The sequence below is a fragment of the Jatropha curcas genome, chromosome 3 (genome assembly GCF_041381405.1).
Source record: "Jatropha curcas cultivar XTBG-Jc1 chromosome 3, XTBG_Jcur_1.0, whole genome shotgun sequence".
NCBI classification, from domain to species: Eukaryota; Viridiplantae; Streptophyta; class Magnoliopsida; order Malpighiales; family Euphorbiaceae; genus Jatropha; species Jatropha curcas.
Genome location: NC_143153.1, coordinates 3,096,242 through 3,116,335, shown reverse-complemented (window position 1 = coordinate 3,116,335; position 20,094 = coordinate 3,096,242). Strand labels below are relative to the sequence as shown.

General features: G+C 32.3%; 2 protein-coding genes across 7 annotated transcripts; one reads left to right on the top strand and one right to left on the bottom strand.

The window, feature by feature from the left end:
• Positions 1–9,184: 9,184 nt before the first annotated feature.
• LOC105644449 (C2 calcium/lipid-binding plant phosphoribosyltransferase family protein) lies at positions 9,185–12,635 on the top strand. The gene has a single exon (XM_012229797.4). The coding sequence runs from the start codon at positions 9,389–9,391 to the stop codon at positions 12,458–12,460; it is 3,072 nt and encodes a 1,023-aa protein (XP_012085187.2). The 5' UTR covers positions 9,185–9,388; the 3' UTR covers positions 12,461–12,635.
• A 1,103-nt stretch (positions 12,636–13,738) lies between these two features.
• Positions 13,739–19,897, bottom strand: LOC105644451 (pfkB-like carbohydrate kinase family protein). 6 transcript variants are annotated; one of them, XM_089719687.1, is made up of 14 exons: positions 19,579–19,897; positions 19,434–19,485; positions 19,239–19,328; positions 19,084–19,161; positions 18,922–18,996; positions 18,447–18,499; positions 17,510–17,660; positions 17,354–17,420; positions 16,879–16,994; positions 16,005–16,131; positions 15,803–15,900; positions 14,916–15,054; positions 14,144–14,196; positions 13,739–14,032 (listed from the first exon to the last, which is right to left on the bottom strand). In XM_089719687.1, exons 1-14 carry the CDS (start codon positions 19,731–19,733, stop codon positions 13,931–13,933), a joined length of 1,356 nt encoding a protein of 451 aa, XP_089575813.1. In that variant the 5' UTR covers positions 19,734–19,897; the 3' UTR covers positions 13,739–13,930. The 6 variants fall into 6 exon arrangements, with proteins under 6 accessions (XP_089575813.1, XP_089575814.1, XP_089575815.1 ...); XM_089719688.1 differs by having other exon boundaries at positions 15,803–15,903; positions 19,595–19,894; XM_089719689.1 differs by having other exon boundaries at positions 15,803–15,903; positions 19,579–19,889.
• Between the last annotated feature and the right edge of the window lie 197 nt (positions 19,898–20,094).

The window sequence follows — 20,094 nt, the reverse complement described above, 5'->3', positions numbered from 1 at the left end:
CAACTTCACAAACCTTTTGTAAATTTAGAAAACTCATTTATTTAGCAAAAAGGGGCAAATCTTGAGATTGTTGTTTATTTTCCGCCGTCCATATCAATTGATTCTAGTTTATCTCGAATTTTTCTTTTAAATTTTTTTCATATTCACATATTAAAAATTATATTTTTATATTTGTATCTCCCATTTGATTTTTTCAATTTCTTCTAATTTATAATGCACTTTTTTTAAACTTTTTATCATTTTTTATTCATTTAAAATTAATTATTTAACTCTTGAAAGTTGATTTTAGACGGATTAAACACAATAAATTGAAAAAATAAAATTATATATGTTGAATACATTGAAACAAAAAATAGAACACTCTATTGTTTTTTTTTCAAATTGAAAATTAGGATTGTTTTTTTGAAAATGTGAAAATTAAGAATGCAAACTTTAATAAACTCCATCCTAACTCATTTATTTTTGTCAAAAATGGAATTATGATTTTTTACTTGAAAATTTTGGTTAAAATTAATAATAAAATTTCATTTGAGCAAATTATTTATTACAACCAAATTAACTGAAAAATCAAAATTTTTTTCTAATTATTTTTTATTAAAAACAATTAAAAACTTATGGTTTAAATAAAAATTTCTACTTTATATAATTCCAACATTTTATTAAAACTTCTATCTATTTATCTGCACGCCTTAAATTTTTGTACGTGACCTCGTGTCCATAGGCAGCTAAATAGTTGCGACACGATTTATGAATGACATTCGAAAGTTGGTACCGTTGTAATTCTCTTTTAGATACGTGGGTATTTACGTAAACACAAAGATATTTTAACCAGATTTCCTTATTTATCGCTGACTATCATTCGGTGTTATGATCCAATGGTTAATATGCAAATCATAAATCTAGGAAGTATAAAAAAATAACTTAAGAATGTAACTTGTCACATTAAGTTGGGAAACAGACCAGTCAAGAATAAACACGTGTTGAATCATCTATTTTGGAAACTTCACGCGCCCATGGATAGCGCCGCGAGTTCCTCCATTTGCGAGGCCCACTCTAATATCCAACAATATCAGAGAGTGAGCTTTGTGAGAGTGGGGCTTAGATTAGACATTTTTACATTAAAAGCGCGTACGTGAATTACTGACGACGTGCGATGTGGGAATCAGAAAGGACGGTTTAGATGAAAGGAGATTATGTTCGGTCCAATGGCAGCCGTCAGATCAAGGTTAGACCTTTTTTCAGGTAGATTTCGTGGGGAAATAGATAGTTTCAGCGTCACCGCCTTGACAACCGGAGTCAACTACTTAAGAAATGATGAGTGCTTGGGTTCACAGCTTGGGAAGCAAATTATAAAAGCACATTAAGGTGAAAAGGAATGGAAAAGCTGGTCAGCAGAGTTTGGTTTTGGTTTAACATATCGATTCGGTTCATTTCAATTTTGGCTTTAACGCAAAAAGTTTTTCTTTTTGACTCGGTCGATGTTCATTTAAATAGATAACCCAATTATTCTTCTTTCGCTCTGAGACTTAGAAGCATAAAAATCTGACACGTAAAAATTTTATTTTGAAAAGACTGAAACCCATAATCTCATAGGTGCTTTTTTCCTCTGAGCTACCCGTTGGGAACAGTATCGGTTGAGTGTAGTTGGAGCTAAACCCACTCAATGCATTACCTCATGAAAATGGAGAAAAAGAAATAATGCATGCAAAAATAGGGAATATAAAAGTTGGATTTTGATGGGACCAATCAATTAGGTCAATCAAGTCACATCTACATTCGTTAGAATACAATCATTTTCTTTTGTTTCGTTGCTGCATTAAGGTGTATGTTCTTTTTTCCCTTCCATTCCAAGCATATGTCAAAGTTTAGCAATATATCTTAATATGTCTTATTAATAATTAATCTTGGTGTAAAAGGTTAGCTAATCTTAATTGTCTTATTAAGAGTAGGTGTATTTACCAACAAATGACATTAATTTCGTATAAATAAGAGTTTGAATCTTTTTACATTAAAAAAACAAAACAATGATACAAAGTGATAATTATTTTAAAGGGCAATCAATTATTAATTAAGTATATGAGAAATAGAATAAACCTAGGGTAACCAATTCAAACCAAACAAGGTTTTATTTGTAACTTTATATTTAAAGAAAAGTAGGTTTGACCGATTTGAAAGTCAAATCAAATACCTTCTTAATTTAGTAGTATAGAAATTAACTCGAAAATTTATGAATTTGTAAATTTATTAAACCTAGTTGTAAATAATACAATTTGCACACTGTGGTTGAAAAGTGGACATTCAGCCAGCAAATCAATTGTGATATTGTTGTTGGTCTTCTTATAAAGAGCATGAGATTTCATGTTCGGATTATTTTCACTAGAAAAGTTATTATCAATTTAGTGAATGAAAGGGTTATTTTTATTATATGCTTTACAATATTTTTCCAACATTTCAATCTCCTATAAATTAATCCTTTCGCCCTATTTTGTTTACTTGTTATTTTTTTTTTGAATGTTTCAAAATATTTGTAAGGTTTCTAAATTTAGAAGTGTAAATAATTATTTTCCGTATAGTAACTTTTATGATTGTTCATTAAATGAATGACTTTTATTAATATCTTAATGAATTAAGAGTAAAAACGTGCAAAATAACTTTCGTTGACTAAATTCTTAACATGCGTAATTTGTCAAATAATGCAAATAAAATACAGAGGGTGTATTAAAAAACAACAGTGGGATGGATACAATTAAAACATTTCCCTAGGCGATGTTGATGGATAGCCTCAATCACATGTTCACTAAATTCAGCCCAGAGCCCATAAAAAATGTTTCATAGTCCAGTGGCTGAGTATTAATATGGGCTTCTTTCAAATTGGACCAACCATATACAAAAGGGCAAAGGCCTCTACCAAATTGGGCCAACATGTATGATGTAACCAATTGCCCCATCTTTTTTTTTTTTTTTGGAAAAAAAAACAAAAATATTTCCAACTCTAGGCTTTGGAATGTTTTAAGAGAGGCACTAATTGATATATATTAAATACTATAATAATAATAATGTGCAATGCACCTTTAGTTCAAAATTTAACACCTTAAAATTATAAGGTAATTGGCCTAATTGTACACTAAAATCTTGGGATTCTTAAAGAATATTTCTGTTATCTTAGCCCCCAATTAAGGGCAACAACCCTACAAAAATTCTGGAAGTTGAAACAACTTGTCCTTACATCCATTATACACAGAGAATGGGCCATTTCTCTTACATTTAAAAAAAAAAAAAAAAAAAAGAGGAATGTTATTTAAAGTTCTTGAGAATTTTAACAACAATTATAATATGTTTGAAATTTGTTTTAGACCTTAAATTTTTAGGGCTTTTTTGCCATATTTTTTTAAATACTGAAAAATTATATTTATATTCGTCTTCAAACTCGAACCTCGATGTATTTGAGTAGAACATAAAACTTCCTAGCTAGGTTGCACGGACTGAGACACGGGACACGATACAATACAGACATAAAACACGTAATTTTTTTAAAAATAGGACACGAAACGCTCAAGACATATTATACTAAAAAAATATATAATTTATTACAAAATCAAAAATGTAAATAACTATCCATAATAAGTCATAAACATAAAATCACAATTATTTAATTTTCTATTTTAACATCATTAGTTAAATCCTCAACAATGATATCATCATTAAAAATCATCCCATCAATCTCTAGGCTCATCTAAAGATGAATCGGCAATTTCAAGAATTCTAACATCTTTAGAAGAGTCAAATTGATCTCTTGCAACATCTTCAATAATTCCAATATTTTTGTTTATTCAATATAATATTATGGGCTTCTGCTTGATAAAACTTGAAGATTACTGTGAACAAAAACCAATTTTTAAATTTGGCATTAAATTATACACCCTACATAATAATTTTGGCTTTTTTTTCTTCTTATATATATTGTAATTTTATATTTTAAGTATATATGTTTATCTAATTTATATTTATAACCTCAATTTAAAATTTTTGTCAACAAATTTATCTAAAAGTTTTATAAAATTTTTATAAGTGTTTAAGATGTGTCCTTGAAGTGTACTTAAAGTGTTCTAGAAGTGTCCGAAGTTAATAAAATTTTAAAAATAATTGGACATATTTTTTAAAGTATCTGACATATGTCTGGGAGTGTCGAAGAGTGTCCGACACGGGGACGATACTGGTACGCTAGACTTTTTAATGTGTCAGTACATGATAGCTTTCCCGAGATTGAGTTTATGTTCTTACCCTTACGGAGGATTGAGATTGCTAATCACCTTAACCAACACTTAGTTGATTTGAATTCCTAACTTTATAAGTAATGTTTGTTTAAAATGCAATTTACTTCTACTAATCCAATCGCTTGTTAATACCACTTACGTATTTGCTAAACCTACAACAATACTTTGAACTTTACGACTTATTGAAAAATCACTATAATTTGACCTTTGAACTCGGGCACCCCAGTTTACAAATTTAAATATATCGTCACTATATTTTCAAATTAGGGCTATGATTTAAAATAAAATAATATAAATATGGGACCCACTATATAACCTTGGGTTAACCTAACTCAAAACTTGTAAAACGCGGCGCTTTGACTAGCCACAGTTACCTATCACTTTGTCTCTCCCAAACCTCTACCGATCTTTACTGCAAAGTGGAGCATGGATAACATCATCATTGATTATAAAGATCTCATGGTTGTTGAGCATAGACTTATTATTTCTTTAACTTATTATTTCTTTAACAATGATCATAATAATTGTTAAAATTATCAAATCCAACCATGTTCAATTTGTATACATGCAAATCCAATCATAATCAAACGACTAATCTTTTATTTGATGATAATTGTACATTGAAAAGGCAGGTAAAAGAGGGCACACCATTTGGCTGCTTGTATTGTATAAAAGAATATATAAAAAGATCGCAAAGTTACTATCGCCTCTACATTTGCTTCTATAACAATGACATTTTATTTATTGTCTGACTGATTTGAGCAAAAACTGGATTGGAAAGTGATGATTGGAAAAAAGGGGGGACTTTGGAATTGAGAGTACTTATATGTGTAGATGCAGAGGAAACAATCGAGTATAGTTATTTAATGCATTAAAGGAAGAAGCTACAATGGAGAGAGAAATCAAAGGAAGAACAATAGTGTTACAGTGGGGATCGAAGGACGAAGATAAAAGTTTGGGAGAGATGTGCAAATTTGGTTAGTCAAAATGGGATGTTTCAAGCCTTGGGTTAGATTAATCAAGGTTATATAGTGGGTCCTACATTTATATTATTTTATTTAAACCCTAACTCCAATTTGAAAATAAGGTAATAATATATCTAAGTTTGTAAAGTGTGATTTTGAGGTAAAAATGTCAAATTAGGGTATTTTTTACAATAAGTCGCAAAATTTAGAGTATTTTTATAAATTTAGCCTTTATGTATTTGACTTTTAAGATGTTAAATAGCAAAAATGCAAACACATATATAATAAGACATAATTTTTTGATAATTTAAAAAAAAAAAAAAGTTATCATTCCAAGCAAATTCCTAAGATTGTCTAATTATATATTGAAAGTGTTTTTAATTTAATTTGTCAATAAAATGAAGAAGGTTAATTTAGAATCCACTGTCCACAGGCATGCCCTGCGATGCATAAAGGCTGAAGCTAGAAAGATAGGACAAGAGAATAGATTTAAGAAAGTGGGTGTTTGATAGGCCAAAGAGAGACATCTACGCTTGCTTTTTGTTTTTTGTTGGACAGTAGAGACAGAATACAGTACAATTATTGTATTGTAACATTATCTATTATTTTTCAGATACATTTTATTGTATTCCTGTACATACTACAGGAGGAAGGAGACAGTGAATCAGTTGCCTGTCTGATTTCTCTTTAAGACTCTCCAATGTCCATGGAAAGATACATTCTCTTCCTTCATCAATACTTGTTATTAATTTTAACATGAAAAATTTAAAAATATAAATATTTACAAGAGAGATAATTTTTATTTTCATTTTGTTGATGTAACTGAAACCGGTGCTAATATTTTTAGAGCATAGGTTGTTTTTAAGACCTTTAATAGGTTTTTCTTTGAGTTGAGTCACCACAAGCTAACAAGCTAATCGATTTTTCATAATAATAAACATGTTTAACAATCATCCCCCACAGATGGAGAAAGGAGCTTGGAACAAATAATAACTAAATTATGATAGCAATCACAAGAAATTGAAAATTAAAATTTGAAACAACTGTATAAAACGATAAACAAACGATGATTTTTTGTTTAATGACAAGATATATTTATATTTAAAATTAATATTGATTTAAAACTATGCAAATTACTAATAAAGTTTTAGTCTGTATTCGATAATAATTTTTTAAATAGCTTGTCAAAATGCTAAATAGTATTTTTTAATAGTATTCAATAATATAGTTATTGAATTAATTTTTAAAGGTTAAGATAACATTTTATAAAAGTTTAAGCACTATAATATTTAATTTTTAATATTTTATGAAAAACTATTCAAATAGCGAACAACTAAACATCACTAAAATAATTAATTCTATCGAGCAAACTCTTAAGGTCATCGATTCAATTTGAATATGTTTGTTTTTTGGTGATTCTTATAGGTGGGAGTGTGCTTAATATGGTTGTCAAATAGAAAGAAATCCATTGTCAAATGAGATGAATTATATTTAGGAAATTGGAAACAAAATAAACTGAAACTTCTAGTTGTAAAAACTAATAAAACTAAAATAGTTGGTCCCCACCACGCGTGTCAAAATAATGGTTAAAAAATAAGTCAAAAGGATCAGTGGATGTGGGACCATCATAAGGAAATAATTCATACATCAACTAAAATTAGCTTTGACCCTTCTACCTATTCTAAGAAAAATGAGTAAATACATAAATTCAATTCTAAATTTTATAACTTTAATTTTATAGCATTTTAAATTTCGCGAATCACCTATTATATATTTGAAGTTATAAATTTTGATAATATTAAACATCTTTCGACACTAATATTAATAATTTTTGGAATTTTGAGCTTTTATCTGTAAAATATAGACTTGATATGTAGCTAACATGACTTTTAGAATAATAAATTTCATAAATTTCAATTTTTTAGGAAGTGTTTAATTGATCTAATTTTGTAAGTTAAAGTGTTGAATAAAATAAGTTTGAAAATTGAAGTGTTTAATAAATGTAATTTTATAAGTTGAAGTGTTTAATGGATCAAAGTAAAAGTTAAGATTTATGTATTCACCCTAAGAAAAATATATGACAGACATCAAATGTAAAAATTTATGTATGTACTTTGTGAAAAAAAAATTGGTATCTTAAATTTTGAAAGGGATATATTATACTTTTGAAGTTATAAATTATCGAAACCGTATACTCCTCTTTGTATTACTAATAATAGCCCTTTGGTATTTTACATTTATGTGGTGAGTATTCACTTGATTTGCGGTTCGTATAATATTTAGAGTAATAACTTTTATATCTTTTCACCTATTTAATAAATGTTTTAGTAGATTTAATTTTATAAATTCGAGCATTTAATAAAATAATATTTAAATTGAAATATTTAATAGATATAATTTTATAAAATTGAAGTATTTAATGAGTTAAACTAAAAATTATATGTCATGAATTTTTAATGAGTCAAGATGTACTATATACAATCAATATATATATATATATATATATATATATATATATATATATATATATATATTTAAGTATTTAGAAAAACGGAATTCGAACTTAGATCAATTACTAAGTCGATATATAATCAATATTTTACGTCAAACCTTAAAAATTATTATTGCTAATAAAAAAATATATGTACTATTATTAAAAATTTATAGGTTTAAATGCACAATAAATCATTTACAAATTTTAAAGTACACTATGATTATTACGAAATAGTAAATTTATGAAATCTGTCTAAAGATTAGAAAACCTTATCCAACTCATTTATTTAAACACGCTTAAATCCATTGAAGCATATGAGACAACTTTTGTGCATGCATGGGGGGCGCTTGAAAAGGTGCACTATTACACGGGACCGCGTCACACGCGCCTAAGAAGCTGCGAAGGGACAAAACAAAACATTCTGAAAGAAACCAACGGAGAGGAACCCAAAACCCAAAACCCAAAACCCAAAACTTTTTTTTTTTTTTTTTTTGGCATAAAAAAACCTGGGAGTTCGAGACTATGAACAGTGGAGTTGTTCTTTTGGTTGTTTCGCTTGTTAAAATATCGAATTGTGTTTCTCCGTCAGGATTCTTCTGCCACGCTCTTAGACTATCATTCTTTACGATACTTATAATATTAAAATTTTTATATAAATATTTATTAAATTTATAGTTGGGTAAGATTGTACGATTTATTTTTAAAAAAATAATTAAATAGAGAATGAAAAAAAAAATGAAATATATTATATTCTTTTTTTTATTTTGATGGATGATTTTAATTTTATAAAAATGTGTTAATTTGAACATTTTAAAATTCACCTTTATAACTGATTTGTTGCATTTAAAATATATGCATTCTCGTATTGAACATATTAAAGTTATATTATATGTATTTTATGAGAATTTATTATATTGGAAGAAATAATTTTTTTACGGATTTTAAACTTCAAATGTTAAAAAAGTTTAATCTGAATATTTTTAGTGTAAAATAAATAAAATTAGCTGAGTTAATTTTAATTTTATTAGATTATCATATTTTTAATTCAAACAGCTTACTTGACATTCATTTTTATAATTACTTGTGTTTGTACCTTATAAATTAGAAATAAAATTGTGTTAAGATAATCAATACTTGACTTCTCTCCATATAATTTTAAAATAAGGATGAATTAATAAATAAAATTTATAGTAAAATAATCTAATATTTAATTGTAAAATAAACTTATTGGTATAGATTCGGATGTTTGACATCCGACCCGGAAAACCAGTAACCCGTTGACTCCCTCGATAAATACAGAAGGAAAAAGAAAAAGACGGGGGTGGGTGGACTAAACAAGGCAGGTTAACGTTAAGAATGTTCGTGTAGGTCCCACTATATCCACTCTGTACAAACCCGTCTTTGGCTACATTACATTGCACGCTCTGCACTCAACAGTACACTACGATATCAGATTTTCTTTTCCTTTTCTTTTTCTTTTTTCTCCCTCGAAAACTGCCTTGCACGAAACAAAACTCTGCTTCTTTAGTGCACGCCCTTCTGCTTCACTGGTCAATTCCCTTGAGCCAAGCAATTTGTCACAGTCTCTCTCTCTCTCTCTCTCCCCTTCATTTCTTTTTCCTGTTTTCATTTACTCTTTCTCTCTCTTGAAGGCAATGGATAACATGGCTGGAAAAGAGAAGCTGGTGGTGGAGGTGGTGGCCGCGCATAACTTAATGCCTAAAGATGGTGAAGGGTCTTCTTCACCATTTGTAGAAGTCGAGTTTGAGAATCAAAGATTAAGAACTCAGGTCAAGTATAAAGACTTGAACCCTATTTGGAACGAGAAGCTTGTGTTTAACATAAATGAAGTTGCGGATCTTCCTTATAGAACAATTGATGTTAATGTATTTAATGAAAAAAGATCGAGTAATAGTAGAAACTTTCTGGGTAAAGTTAGAATCTCTGGTTCAAGTATTGCTAAAGAGGGTGAAGAAATGGTGCAGTTGCATACTCTTGATAAAAGAAGTCTTTTTTCTCATATCAAAGGAGAGATAAGTTTGAAACTTTATGTTTCTGGTAAAGAAGAGGTTAAACAAGTAATGAGTTTTGGTGATGGAGCTGTTGTTTCTGGTTCTAAGTCAAAGAAGAACAAGAAGTTGCAGCAGCAGCAGCAGCAGCAGAGTCAAGTCATAGTACAGCAACAGCAGTGGCTAACACAAGAGACTAACAACAACAAGAAGCAAACACAACAACAAACCCAAAACACTTTAAAGCCAGTAGAGCCAAACCCCGGTGAGATAAAACCTGTCGTTATCACTACTGGTCCTGGTCCTGCTGTTTCTGCCTCCGTTGGTGCCGGAGGTAGTCATAGTGTTGGCGGCGGCGGCGGCGGCGGAGGCGGGGTGGTGGGTTTTTATGGAAATGGGTCTAGTGAGTTTTCTCTTAAAGAGACAAGACCACATCTTGGGGGTGGGCCCTTAAACAAAGATAAGTCTAGTGCGACGTATGATCTTGTTGAGCAAATGCAGTATCTTTATATTAGAGTTGTAAAGGCCAAAGATGTCAACTTGTTTGCTGGTGGTGGTGAAATGGTAGCTGAAGTGAAGTTAGGGAATTATAGAGGGATTACAAAAAGAGTAGGTTTAAGCAACATGGACTGGGACCAAGTTTTTGCGTTTTCTAAAGAATGCATACAGTCATCAATGGTGGAGATTTTTGTTAAAGAAGGCAATAAAGATGATTTCTTGGGGCGTGTTTGGTTTGATTTGAATGAAGTTCCAAGAAGAGTGCCTCCAGATAGTCCATTAGCACCACAATGGTATAGAATGGAAGATAAAAAAGGAGATAAAGCTAAAAGTGGTGAAGTGATGGTTTCAATTTGGTTCGGTACTCAAGCTGATGAAGCTTTTGCAGAGGCTTGGCATTCAAAGGCAGCAAATGTGCATTTTGATGGGCTTTGTTCTATAAAATCTAAAGTCTATTTATCACCTAAGTTATGGTATTTGAGGCTCTCTGTTATTGAAGCACAAGATATTGTTCCTGGGGATAAAGCGTCTGCGATGATGAAATTTCCAGAGCTGTTCACTAAAGTTATTGTAGGGAACCAAGTTTTGAGGACTAAGATTGCAGGGCCTAACCCCAATAGGAGCTTTTCCAGTCCTTATTGGAATGAAGATTTGTTGTTTGTGGTTGCAGAGCCATTTGAGGAATATTTGGTGATTTCTGTTGAGGACCGGATTGGACCAGGAAGAGAGGAGACTGTGGGAAGAATTTTGCTTCCAATGACTGCAATTGAAAGGCGAAATGATGAGAAACAAGTGGTTTCGAGGTGGTTTAATATTGATAATCAACTTGGTAATGCAATTGAGTCAAAAATTGTAACAAGATTTGGGTCTAGAATTCACCTTAGAATGTCCCTTGATGGGGGTTACCATGTTCTTGATGAAGCCACCATGTATAGCAGTGATGTTAGACCAACTGCAAAACAGTTATGGAAGCCTCATATTGGTGTACTTGAAATGGGCATTTTGGGTGCATCGGGACTTTTGCCCACAAAACTCAAAGAAGGGAAAAGAGAATCTGCAGATGCTTATTGTGTAGCCAAGTATGGTTCGAAATGGGTGAGAACTCGCACGGTAGTAGAAAGCCTATCACCAAAATGGAATGAACAATACACTTGGGAAGTGTTTGATCCTTCCACCGTTATCACTATTGGAGTGTTTGATAATTCTCGAGTCGATAAAAATGGCATGAACAATGCCCGTGATTCAAGAATTGGGAAAGTTAGAATTCGGTTATCAACTCTTGAAACAGACAGAGTTTATACCCACTCTTATCCTCTTCTTATGCTACACCCTACTGGAGTCAAGAAAACAGGTGAGCTTCATTTAGCAGTAAGGTTTTCCTGTGCTAATATGGCTAATATGTTGCAAATGTACACACTGCCTTTGTTACCGAAAATGCATTATGTGCAACCATTGAGTGTGAATCAATTGGAGGCCTTAAGATATCAGGCAATGAATGTGGTTGCATCAAGGCTTAGCCGGGCAGAGCCACCACTAGGGCGAGAAGTGGTGGAGTACATGCTTGATCATGATTCTCATATGTGGAGCATGAGAAGAAGCAAAGCTAATTTTGCTAGACTTATTAATGTGCTCTCTGGTGTTGTTGCTATAGGCAGATGGATCGAGTCAATTAGCAATTGGCATAAACCGGTGTATTCAACTTTGTTTCTATTGCTGTTTCTCTTCATGGTTGCAATGCCCGAGCTTATCATCCCTGCAATATTGCTTTATATGGCATTTGTAGGAATGTGGAGATATCGATCACGCCCACGCCACCCACCCCATATGGATACGAGACTCTCTCATGCTGAGAGTGTTTATGCTGATGAACTTGATGAGGAATTTGATTCATTTCCGACGAGTCGAAGTGCTGAGCTAGTAAGAATGAGGTATGATAGGCTAAGGAGTGTGGCAGGGAGGATTCAGACTGTAGTAGGTGATATGGCCACACAAGGTGAAAGATTTCAAGCACTGTTAAGTTGGAGAGATCCAAGAGCTAGTTTCTTGTTTGTGGTTATGTGTTTGTTTGCTGCAGTTGGATTCTATGCTGTGCCTACTAGGGCAGTGGTGGCTTTATGGGGGCTTTATATGCTCCGGCCACCGCGGTTCAGGAACAAGCTGCCATGTAAGGCTTTGAATTTCTTCAGGAGATTGCCTGCAAAAGCTGATAGCTTGTTGTAGGATTTTAGGGAAGGAAAGAAATGTAGGGTATTATTTGTAGGTGAACATAGTTGAAGGGTTTAGGGTTTTTTTTCTGTTTGTGTTATTGCTTAGTTATCTTGTAATGTGGTTAGGGATATTTGTATTGATATTCCTTTATCTAGTAGTCTATTACTTACATTAGCTGCATTTATAATTAAGGCTAAATCACAATGATTATCAATACTCTGATATTAATCATTAAAGAGTACTGGATTGGTCTCTAGGGTTATGAAGTCAGAAAGCTAATTAACAAAATAAAAATTATATTAAATATCAAATTATTAATTTTATAACCTAAATAGAATTAAGTATGTAAGTTAGTTTTTCTCATTTTACTTAATTTAGAGTTGTTCACTTGAATGGGCTACAGTTGCTAAATCCAATTGCATTTGACCAATACCTTAGATATACAATGACCAAGTAACATTCCCTAACTAACTAAACACGATTGTTTAGTTAACTTTTTCACTTTAACTTTTATATTTCTTCCAGATTTTTTCACTTAACTTTTTTTGGCTAGATCTGGGTGTATTGAGTAGTCTAATTGGCTTGGATTAGTTGCCCGGATAATTTCAGTTTTTTCTGGCTTATTAATAAAATAAATTGAATTTGCTGATTAAAAAAAAAAAAAAATACTAAACATGATTGTTTTCCTTTTGAGAACTAGTTTGGAGCTGCGCGTGCAACACACATACCAGCTCATTTGCCTATAAATCTTGAAAATCGTTTTTTTCTTTATTTTCGTAATAATATATATTAATACTGGCAAAACTTTAACTCTGATACAGAGAACTGTACAAATGAAATGTGAATTTAAATATCTGTTTCAAGTAAAAACAATTATAAAATTCTAACAGAATTACTTCTTTTTTTAATCTATAAAGGGTTCGAATCCCCTCCAAAAATACTAAAAAAAGAATGGATGTTTAGTAAAATTGTCGTATTTTTTTTATTTATATAATAAAATAGAAAAATTAGTCAAAAATGTAATGTATAGCCTTATAAATTTAGAATTTACTTGTAAATTTCACTAAAACAATCTCAAAATCTATTCGACGGTGTTATTGCTTCTGTTAATTTGTGTAAAATGATATTTTTAAGCTTTTAATTTTCACTCCTCTGCCATATATAATTCTGTGTTTCCATTTTTTTTACCCCCAAATTGGACATTTTCTAAAGAATAGGATTTCCCTACACCTTAACCGATGAATTCACTCGTACAACACGCAAATCTAGTAAAGCTAAACACGATAGAGAGGGCATAAATAGTAGCTTGTATAGATGCAGATTAACTACGAGTGTCATATATTGTGTGTGTTTTATAACTTCAGTTACGCGTTCTTCTTTGGAAGTTTATTTGATCAGCTATATATTTACATAACATATACAGCATAAGATACGGACACAACAAAGCTGAGGCTCATTTAAAACCTCAATCAGAGATGATATTTATGCTATCATGTAACTCTTATGTAAGAATGGCTCCAAGCGTGGATCTGAGCGGTGTGGAAGACCAGTTCGAGCTCCCAATGCTCTGCAGCTGGCAGCTGCCTGCAATCAGCTCCAAATAATTAAAACAAGTACTAAAAATCTTGTCCATTTCTATAGAGATTGGAGTGTTTTTGAAGAGCATTATCTGACTCCATGTAGAAATGTGCTTACCACTTGAGCAGCAAATGGCAACATTTTCTCTGGTGGCATGTCAGCACAGATTGCTGCAAGAAAACCAACGAAGATGAGTTCCATATGGAAAGATTAATCGCAAGTGCACTAATCAACTATAATAGAAAATATATTCACTGAAAGGGAAAAATTATTTCTTGGAAATTAGACATAATTCTCAGGAAAATCTTAAAAGAAATTAATTGATTCTAACATATATGACAAATAAGTTCCCGGACACCAGATTATATAAATGCATGGGGGTGGGAATTTGGGCACTTGAACTATTTTTATTATAAGTTGTTCTAAAAATAACCAACTTCAACAGAAAAAGGACTTTTGATAAAGGAGAGACATGAGTATATATTTCGCCAAATTCCAATACTCAAGCTTTTTAGTAATTTTTCCTTTCCATTTTAGCCGTGCATTGCACTCTGTGAATATCACATGTAATCCAGACATTTGATTTCCTAAAAAGGCCATACGGATTAGGTCTTTAAAGACAAACTTGGGGTCTATCTCTTGTCTCCTTCCAGAATCAGTTATCAGTAACAGAGATGCTTTTTTTGTCATCTAGAATCTAACATGACATATGACATTTTAACCAGGTTATTACATTTAATCAGGGCATTTGTAAAACAGACTAATCAAGATCAATACAACACAAGTAAGCACAAACATTTGCAATGGCATACATTAGCACACAAGTATGGAGATCCACACACTCACAAATACACATGTACATTCCTCCAAATGCAATGGTAACACATACCATAAAGAACTGCTCCAATAAATGCGTCTCCAGCACCAGTAGTATCAACAAGTTCTTGTGGAGGTATCTTCTCAGCTGTTCCTAAAAACATTCTCCCATTCACTGTTCCTATGCCATTTGCTCCTAGTTTTGTCAATGGCTGGAAAGAGAAGATGCAAAACCATATTAATTTGAATTAAATGCAAAAAGTATTGACCATGTTAACTTTGCATGAGCTTAAGCAAGTCTATGAACGATAATTTCTTCAGCTGCTTGAATAAGCAAATTACTTGCTTCTAGGCCAGGAAAACATAAAATTATAAGTAGCTGTCCTTGGTTGAATAAATGCTTAAAGGTTACAATATTGCAGCTCAGCTTTCATTTCAGGCAGTCCAAACAGCACAGGATTGAATTGGAAGAAAGACAATTATAGTTAAAATCTATAATAACAAATAGGCTAGCACAACAGAAAGCCTCAAATGGGCAAGTCAAGATTTCTAAAAGCATAAAACCAAGTGTTATCTTCAACAATGATCAATAAAAGGATAGTCCACCATTCATCTAATCATGCTTTTATCAAATGACACATAGCGTACGTGTGATTTTTTTTGCCCCCCTTGGATGTTGGTCCTTCAATCAATAAAGTGGTTTTGCATGAGGGCCATCTTTCTTGCAGAAGACAGAGCATTTTCATTAGCATAACAGCGTTTTAGCATTACCATGGTGGATCAACAGGGGCAGGCAGAGGTGGTGCCCAGAAACATGTCAACAGAAGTGAGGTCAATGTAGGCTTTCCTTTACTTATGATGCCAAAAATTCAACAGAGCACAGTATCAATTGAGATGGCTACCATAAATGAAAGTGGGAAACATGAAAGTCAATTTTGCATTCATTAAGGAGTAAATTACCGAAGAGAAACATGTTGGTATGGAAATTGTATCATCTTTTCTCTGCTTCAATGATTCGAATAAATTATCTACATCCAATTCCTCTGATGCAGGAGCCTCTACTAGAATAAAGATAAGAATATGGTTCATGAAGCAATTTCAAGCACCAAGTTTCCAAGCGACTATTTGTGATCCTGCTTAGCATTAGTGAATGTCCACTCACCATTTGTACTTCTCTCAAGCATCACGCATCCATCTTCACCCAAGGTCACTATCACAAATCTGATGTTTGGCAATCTCAAAAGTATAGAAAGAAGCGCAGTTGGAACTGATGGTGCTTCTGTCCATGCCTGCAAGTCAAAAATTCATGCATTAACTAAAGATTATCTGAGAAGCTACCATTCCAAGGCTGCAAGCAGATAAATATAATTGGTAAACTGGAGGTAAATTTGAACTTCCCATAATCCCATGGAAACCTCAAAGATCAAGAGATGAAAAGTAGTGAAAATTGAAACAGTAAATGAATTTGTGCTTATAATAAACAAGCATGCTCAGTCAATTATAGCAGTGAAACATCAATCAAGCTATTGTTATATGGATTTACTAGTTTCACAACTCCTATTAAAACTCAAAAAGCTTAAAGATGAAAGGATTAATAAAAAGTGAAAATGAATCTGCGCTTGGTCCAAGCATGCTAAGTCAAATAGTAGTAGAACAAATAGATTGAGTAATAAATAGCTTCAGCAAACAAAAAACTCCTCCCCAATCCCATTCAAAAGTGAAAAGAACTTTAGCTACAGCACATAAAAATAACAAAATTACTTGACTGGTGAGGAAACAGTGCAGATTTGATGCCACCTTTCAACATCTTTGTGAACATGGATCTAGAAATTACCACATTGAGATATATTCTCAAAGATAAAGCAGCACAAACGACAAGATAGGTTTATATTATTTTTCTATATTATTATTATAATTTATTGTTTAAGCAAAGCAAACAAGGTGTTTTGAAGCATTTATTGTCTGCACTAATATTTCAAAGCTGTCAAAAAGAGTCAATCATTGCAGTTATTTCATTAAAATACTAATCAACTTGCCTGTGGAAATTTTGCAGAGCATACAACATAACTAGCTAATTTCAGAAAATCGTCCAATCCTTCCCTTTTCCTTTCTGCATCAATTAAAACAGGTATATTCCTGCGAGTTGCCTGCACTGGACAAATCAACTGAGATGTGGTTGATTTCTGGTGATGCAAAAAAATTTTGTTTCTCCCCCAAGTTAAAAAGAAAAAAAGAATGACAACAAGAAGAAAAAGAAGGAACAGATGCAAGAATGGGAAATTACTCACTTCTAAACTGCCACAGGTATTTGCCCTAAGAACAAACTATTGTGATAAGGGCGTTAACCATAAACCCAAAAATGTGAAGATGGACTAGGACCAACATACTTCAATATAAAGTCGCAAAATTACATTAATATAAATATGTTGAGAAAATGAAATTGCTCAACCTAATGCAGTTCTAAGAATGTAAGAATAAACAAATTGAAAAGCTAAGATAATGAATACTTACGTGCTATTGAAGATAAAGTATTCAAACCAATCAAAATAAGAGAATTGCATCGACTATAATCAGACTCCTAATAGAATAATGGTTGAATGGACAGCATTTAAAAATACAATTTACAGAAAGTAATGCACCAAAGCAACTGTAAATGATAACCGTTACCTCTTCTGCAACAACTAAGGCTGTTTCAGGCAACCTTACATCAAAATATGCAAGTCTTACTCCATCCAGCGCAGAAAGTAGGCTTGATTGAGACAGATCATCAGGTATCATGGGAGGATACCCAGGTGTATGGATACAAGTACGAGTTTTCCTGAAAATATCACATAATATAATTACCACATGCTAAACAACTTCCAAAATTAACCCTTTAACCAATCATTCCAAAGTCAACTACCACATTTCTATGACATTCACAAATGCGGTGCCTGCAGTGGAATAGTATCGCTGGGACTTATGGAAATGCATCATACAAGTTCTAATGGATTGAGCTAAAAAAAATTAGCCATATAACGGAGAAGATTTCATATTGTCACCAGATAGACATCTAGAGTTCATTTTATCACCTCTGAGATTATTTACAATTCTCTACATTTGAGCAAACATCATAAGGATCTAAAAATAAAGGGAGAAGCATACTAAGATGACCACTGCCCCTAATTTGCTCCTCAATATTATAACTTTGATCAAATAAATCTACAATTCCAACTCAAATCCCTCTTTCTGGGATTTCACCCTTCCTTTTTATATATACAGCAACATTTCAGCTCCTATTGTGTGGACAAAACTAAGAAATAAGTTTAGATATTCATTAATAATTACAACCACTATCCAGATTTCTTCAAGCCTTTTTAACCTCAAAAGCCAGTAAAATTCCAATGATTGCCTTTTCACTTTCCCCTCTAAGTCCTAAGGATAACAATTGAAACATGAAATTTACTTGAGTGCAAAACCTTAGACAATAATTAGGTAAAAATTTTATTTTATTTTTTCACCTAATCTATCAATTAAAAAATTCTTAACACCAAGAAAAAGTCTGCAACAACAGTAGAGCGACGGAGAGAAAGAGAGAGCAATTTATTCAAGCAAGGGTCCTCACGTTTGGTCGTCGACAATAACATAGGTAAACGGTGAATTACCATCCTTGGAAACCTAGAAAGAAAAAGAAAAACACAAGTCAACAAATAATAAAGACATGAGACACAGAGCTACCGGTCATACAAAAATGCCATTAGAGATTTAACAATAAGCTATTAATGAAAGAGAAGGCATTTTAATAGTATGCAAAATAAAAGTCAAAACAGACAATTTCATGTACCAAAAGACAGAAAAGAAGCATAGAAAAAACAAAAGGCAGGTTGCAGATATTTTAAGCATCTACTGTGGCTTTGATCTCCTGACACAGAGATAGCAGTCTTTTTATAATAAAAAAGTGAAATCACCAAAAAAGTCTATGATTAAGCCCTAGCTGGAACTTTTCAAGAACTAAAATAACAATAATGAAAGTATGATAACACAAATTCGTTCTCCATAATCAAGAAAATGATATTTAGTGCATATCAGTAGAAGCTCACCACAATGAAAGAAGTATCCACACCATCGTTCTCCAGTTCCTCCAAAATACTCCTGCCTTGACTATCATCAGCAATCTAATCAAATTTTGCAATCCACAAGATTAGTAAAAGCAATAATCTCAATAATCATTCAATCAAGTATCAAACAGCTCTAAAATTAACCTTAGAAATTATCCTAGGTTTTAAGCCCAAGCGAGCAGCGCAAGTCATTGCATTCCCAGCATTTCCACCTCCTTGAACCTGAAAACACTCAAAACTCTGAAAACGACACGTTTCTTATCAAATTACAAGGAAAATGAAGAAAGAATTACAAAAACCTTCAAGCTAGTGCTTCTGATCTTGTCGTCAGGTTTAGGATAAGAAGCGACAGCAGCTAAAAAATCGACCGAAATTCCTCCACATCCTAGCTGCTCGCATTAGCAAACACAAAATTCAGTACTAAATATCAAAAAAGAAAAATTCCAAAGCAATGACCATAGCTTCTCAAGTATCAACTGAAGTGAGATACTTACAATGATGCGGCTCTCCGGTAGAGGAGGAAGCGAATCTGATGACATTTTGACTCTGAAATATGTCTCAGAAATAATTATAATCAAATGTATTTACGGGGAAAACGAATATATGAATAAAAAATACATGTATAACACTAAAGCGTACGTGAAAACACGTGGACCTGACACAGAAGTCGTAGGTGAGGATGGTGACGATGAGAGGAGACAAGTGGAAGTGGATCGTTTACGGAAAGAAGAAGAAGAAGAGGAGGGAGAGAATGTCGAATAGACATTTGGGAGTGTGGAGTGTGAGAAAAGCATTTTATTTTCTTTTTTTCTGAAGCGGTTCACTTCGCTTCGCTTCCATGGCACATGAAAAGCAACTGTCAGTTGCGAGGGATGGTTGGAGATAGGTGCTGTGGCTATGGTGGTTTTCTTTATTGGGGCCGTCGTTATTCTATTGGATGAGGAGAGACCATATCGTATTCATTCCAATAAATAGTTTATGACTTTATTCAAATGTTTTCTTTTCTTTTCTTTTTTTAAATTTTATTTATCTATTATTTATTTTCACACGTCATTTAAAAGATAGAAAAACAAGCTAGACGTTGATATTCAACGTCCACAGCAAGCTTCTCCAATTGAAATTAATTATAAAAGAAATCCCTTTTAGAGATTACCT

Coding starts and splice junctions, on each gene's coding strand:
- LOC105644449 (XM_012229797.4), top strand. CDS start 9,389: ATGGATAACATGGCTGGAAAAGAGAAGCTGGTGGTGGAGGTGGTGGCC.
- LOC105644451 (XM_089719689.1), bottom strand. CDS start 19,733: ATGCTTTTCTCACACTCCACACTCCCAAATGTCTATTCGACATTCTCT. Junction 19,329..19,433: donor TACCGGAGAGCCGCATCATT/GTAAGTATCTCA, acceptor TAATGCGAGCAG/CTAGGATGTGGAGGAATTTC. Junction 16,995..17,353: donor TACTTTATCTTCAATAGCAC/GTAAGTATTCAT, acceptor TGATTTGTCCAG/TGCAGGCAACTCGCAGGAAT.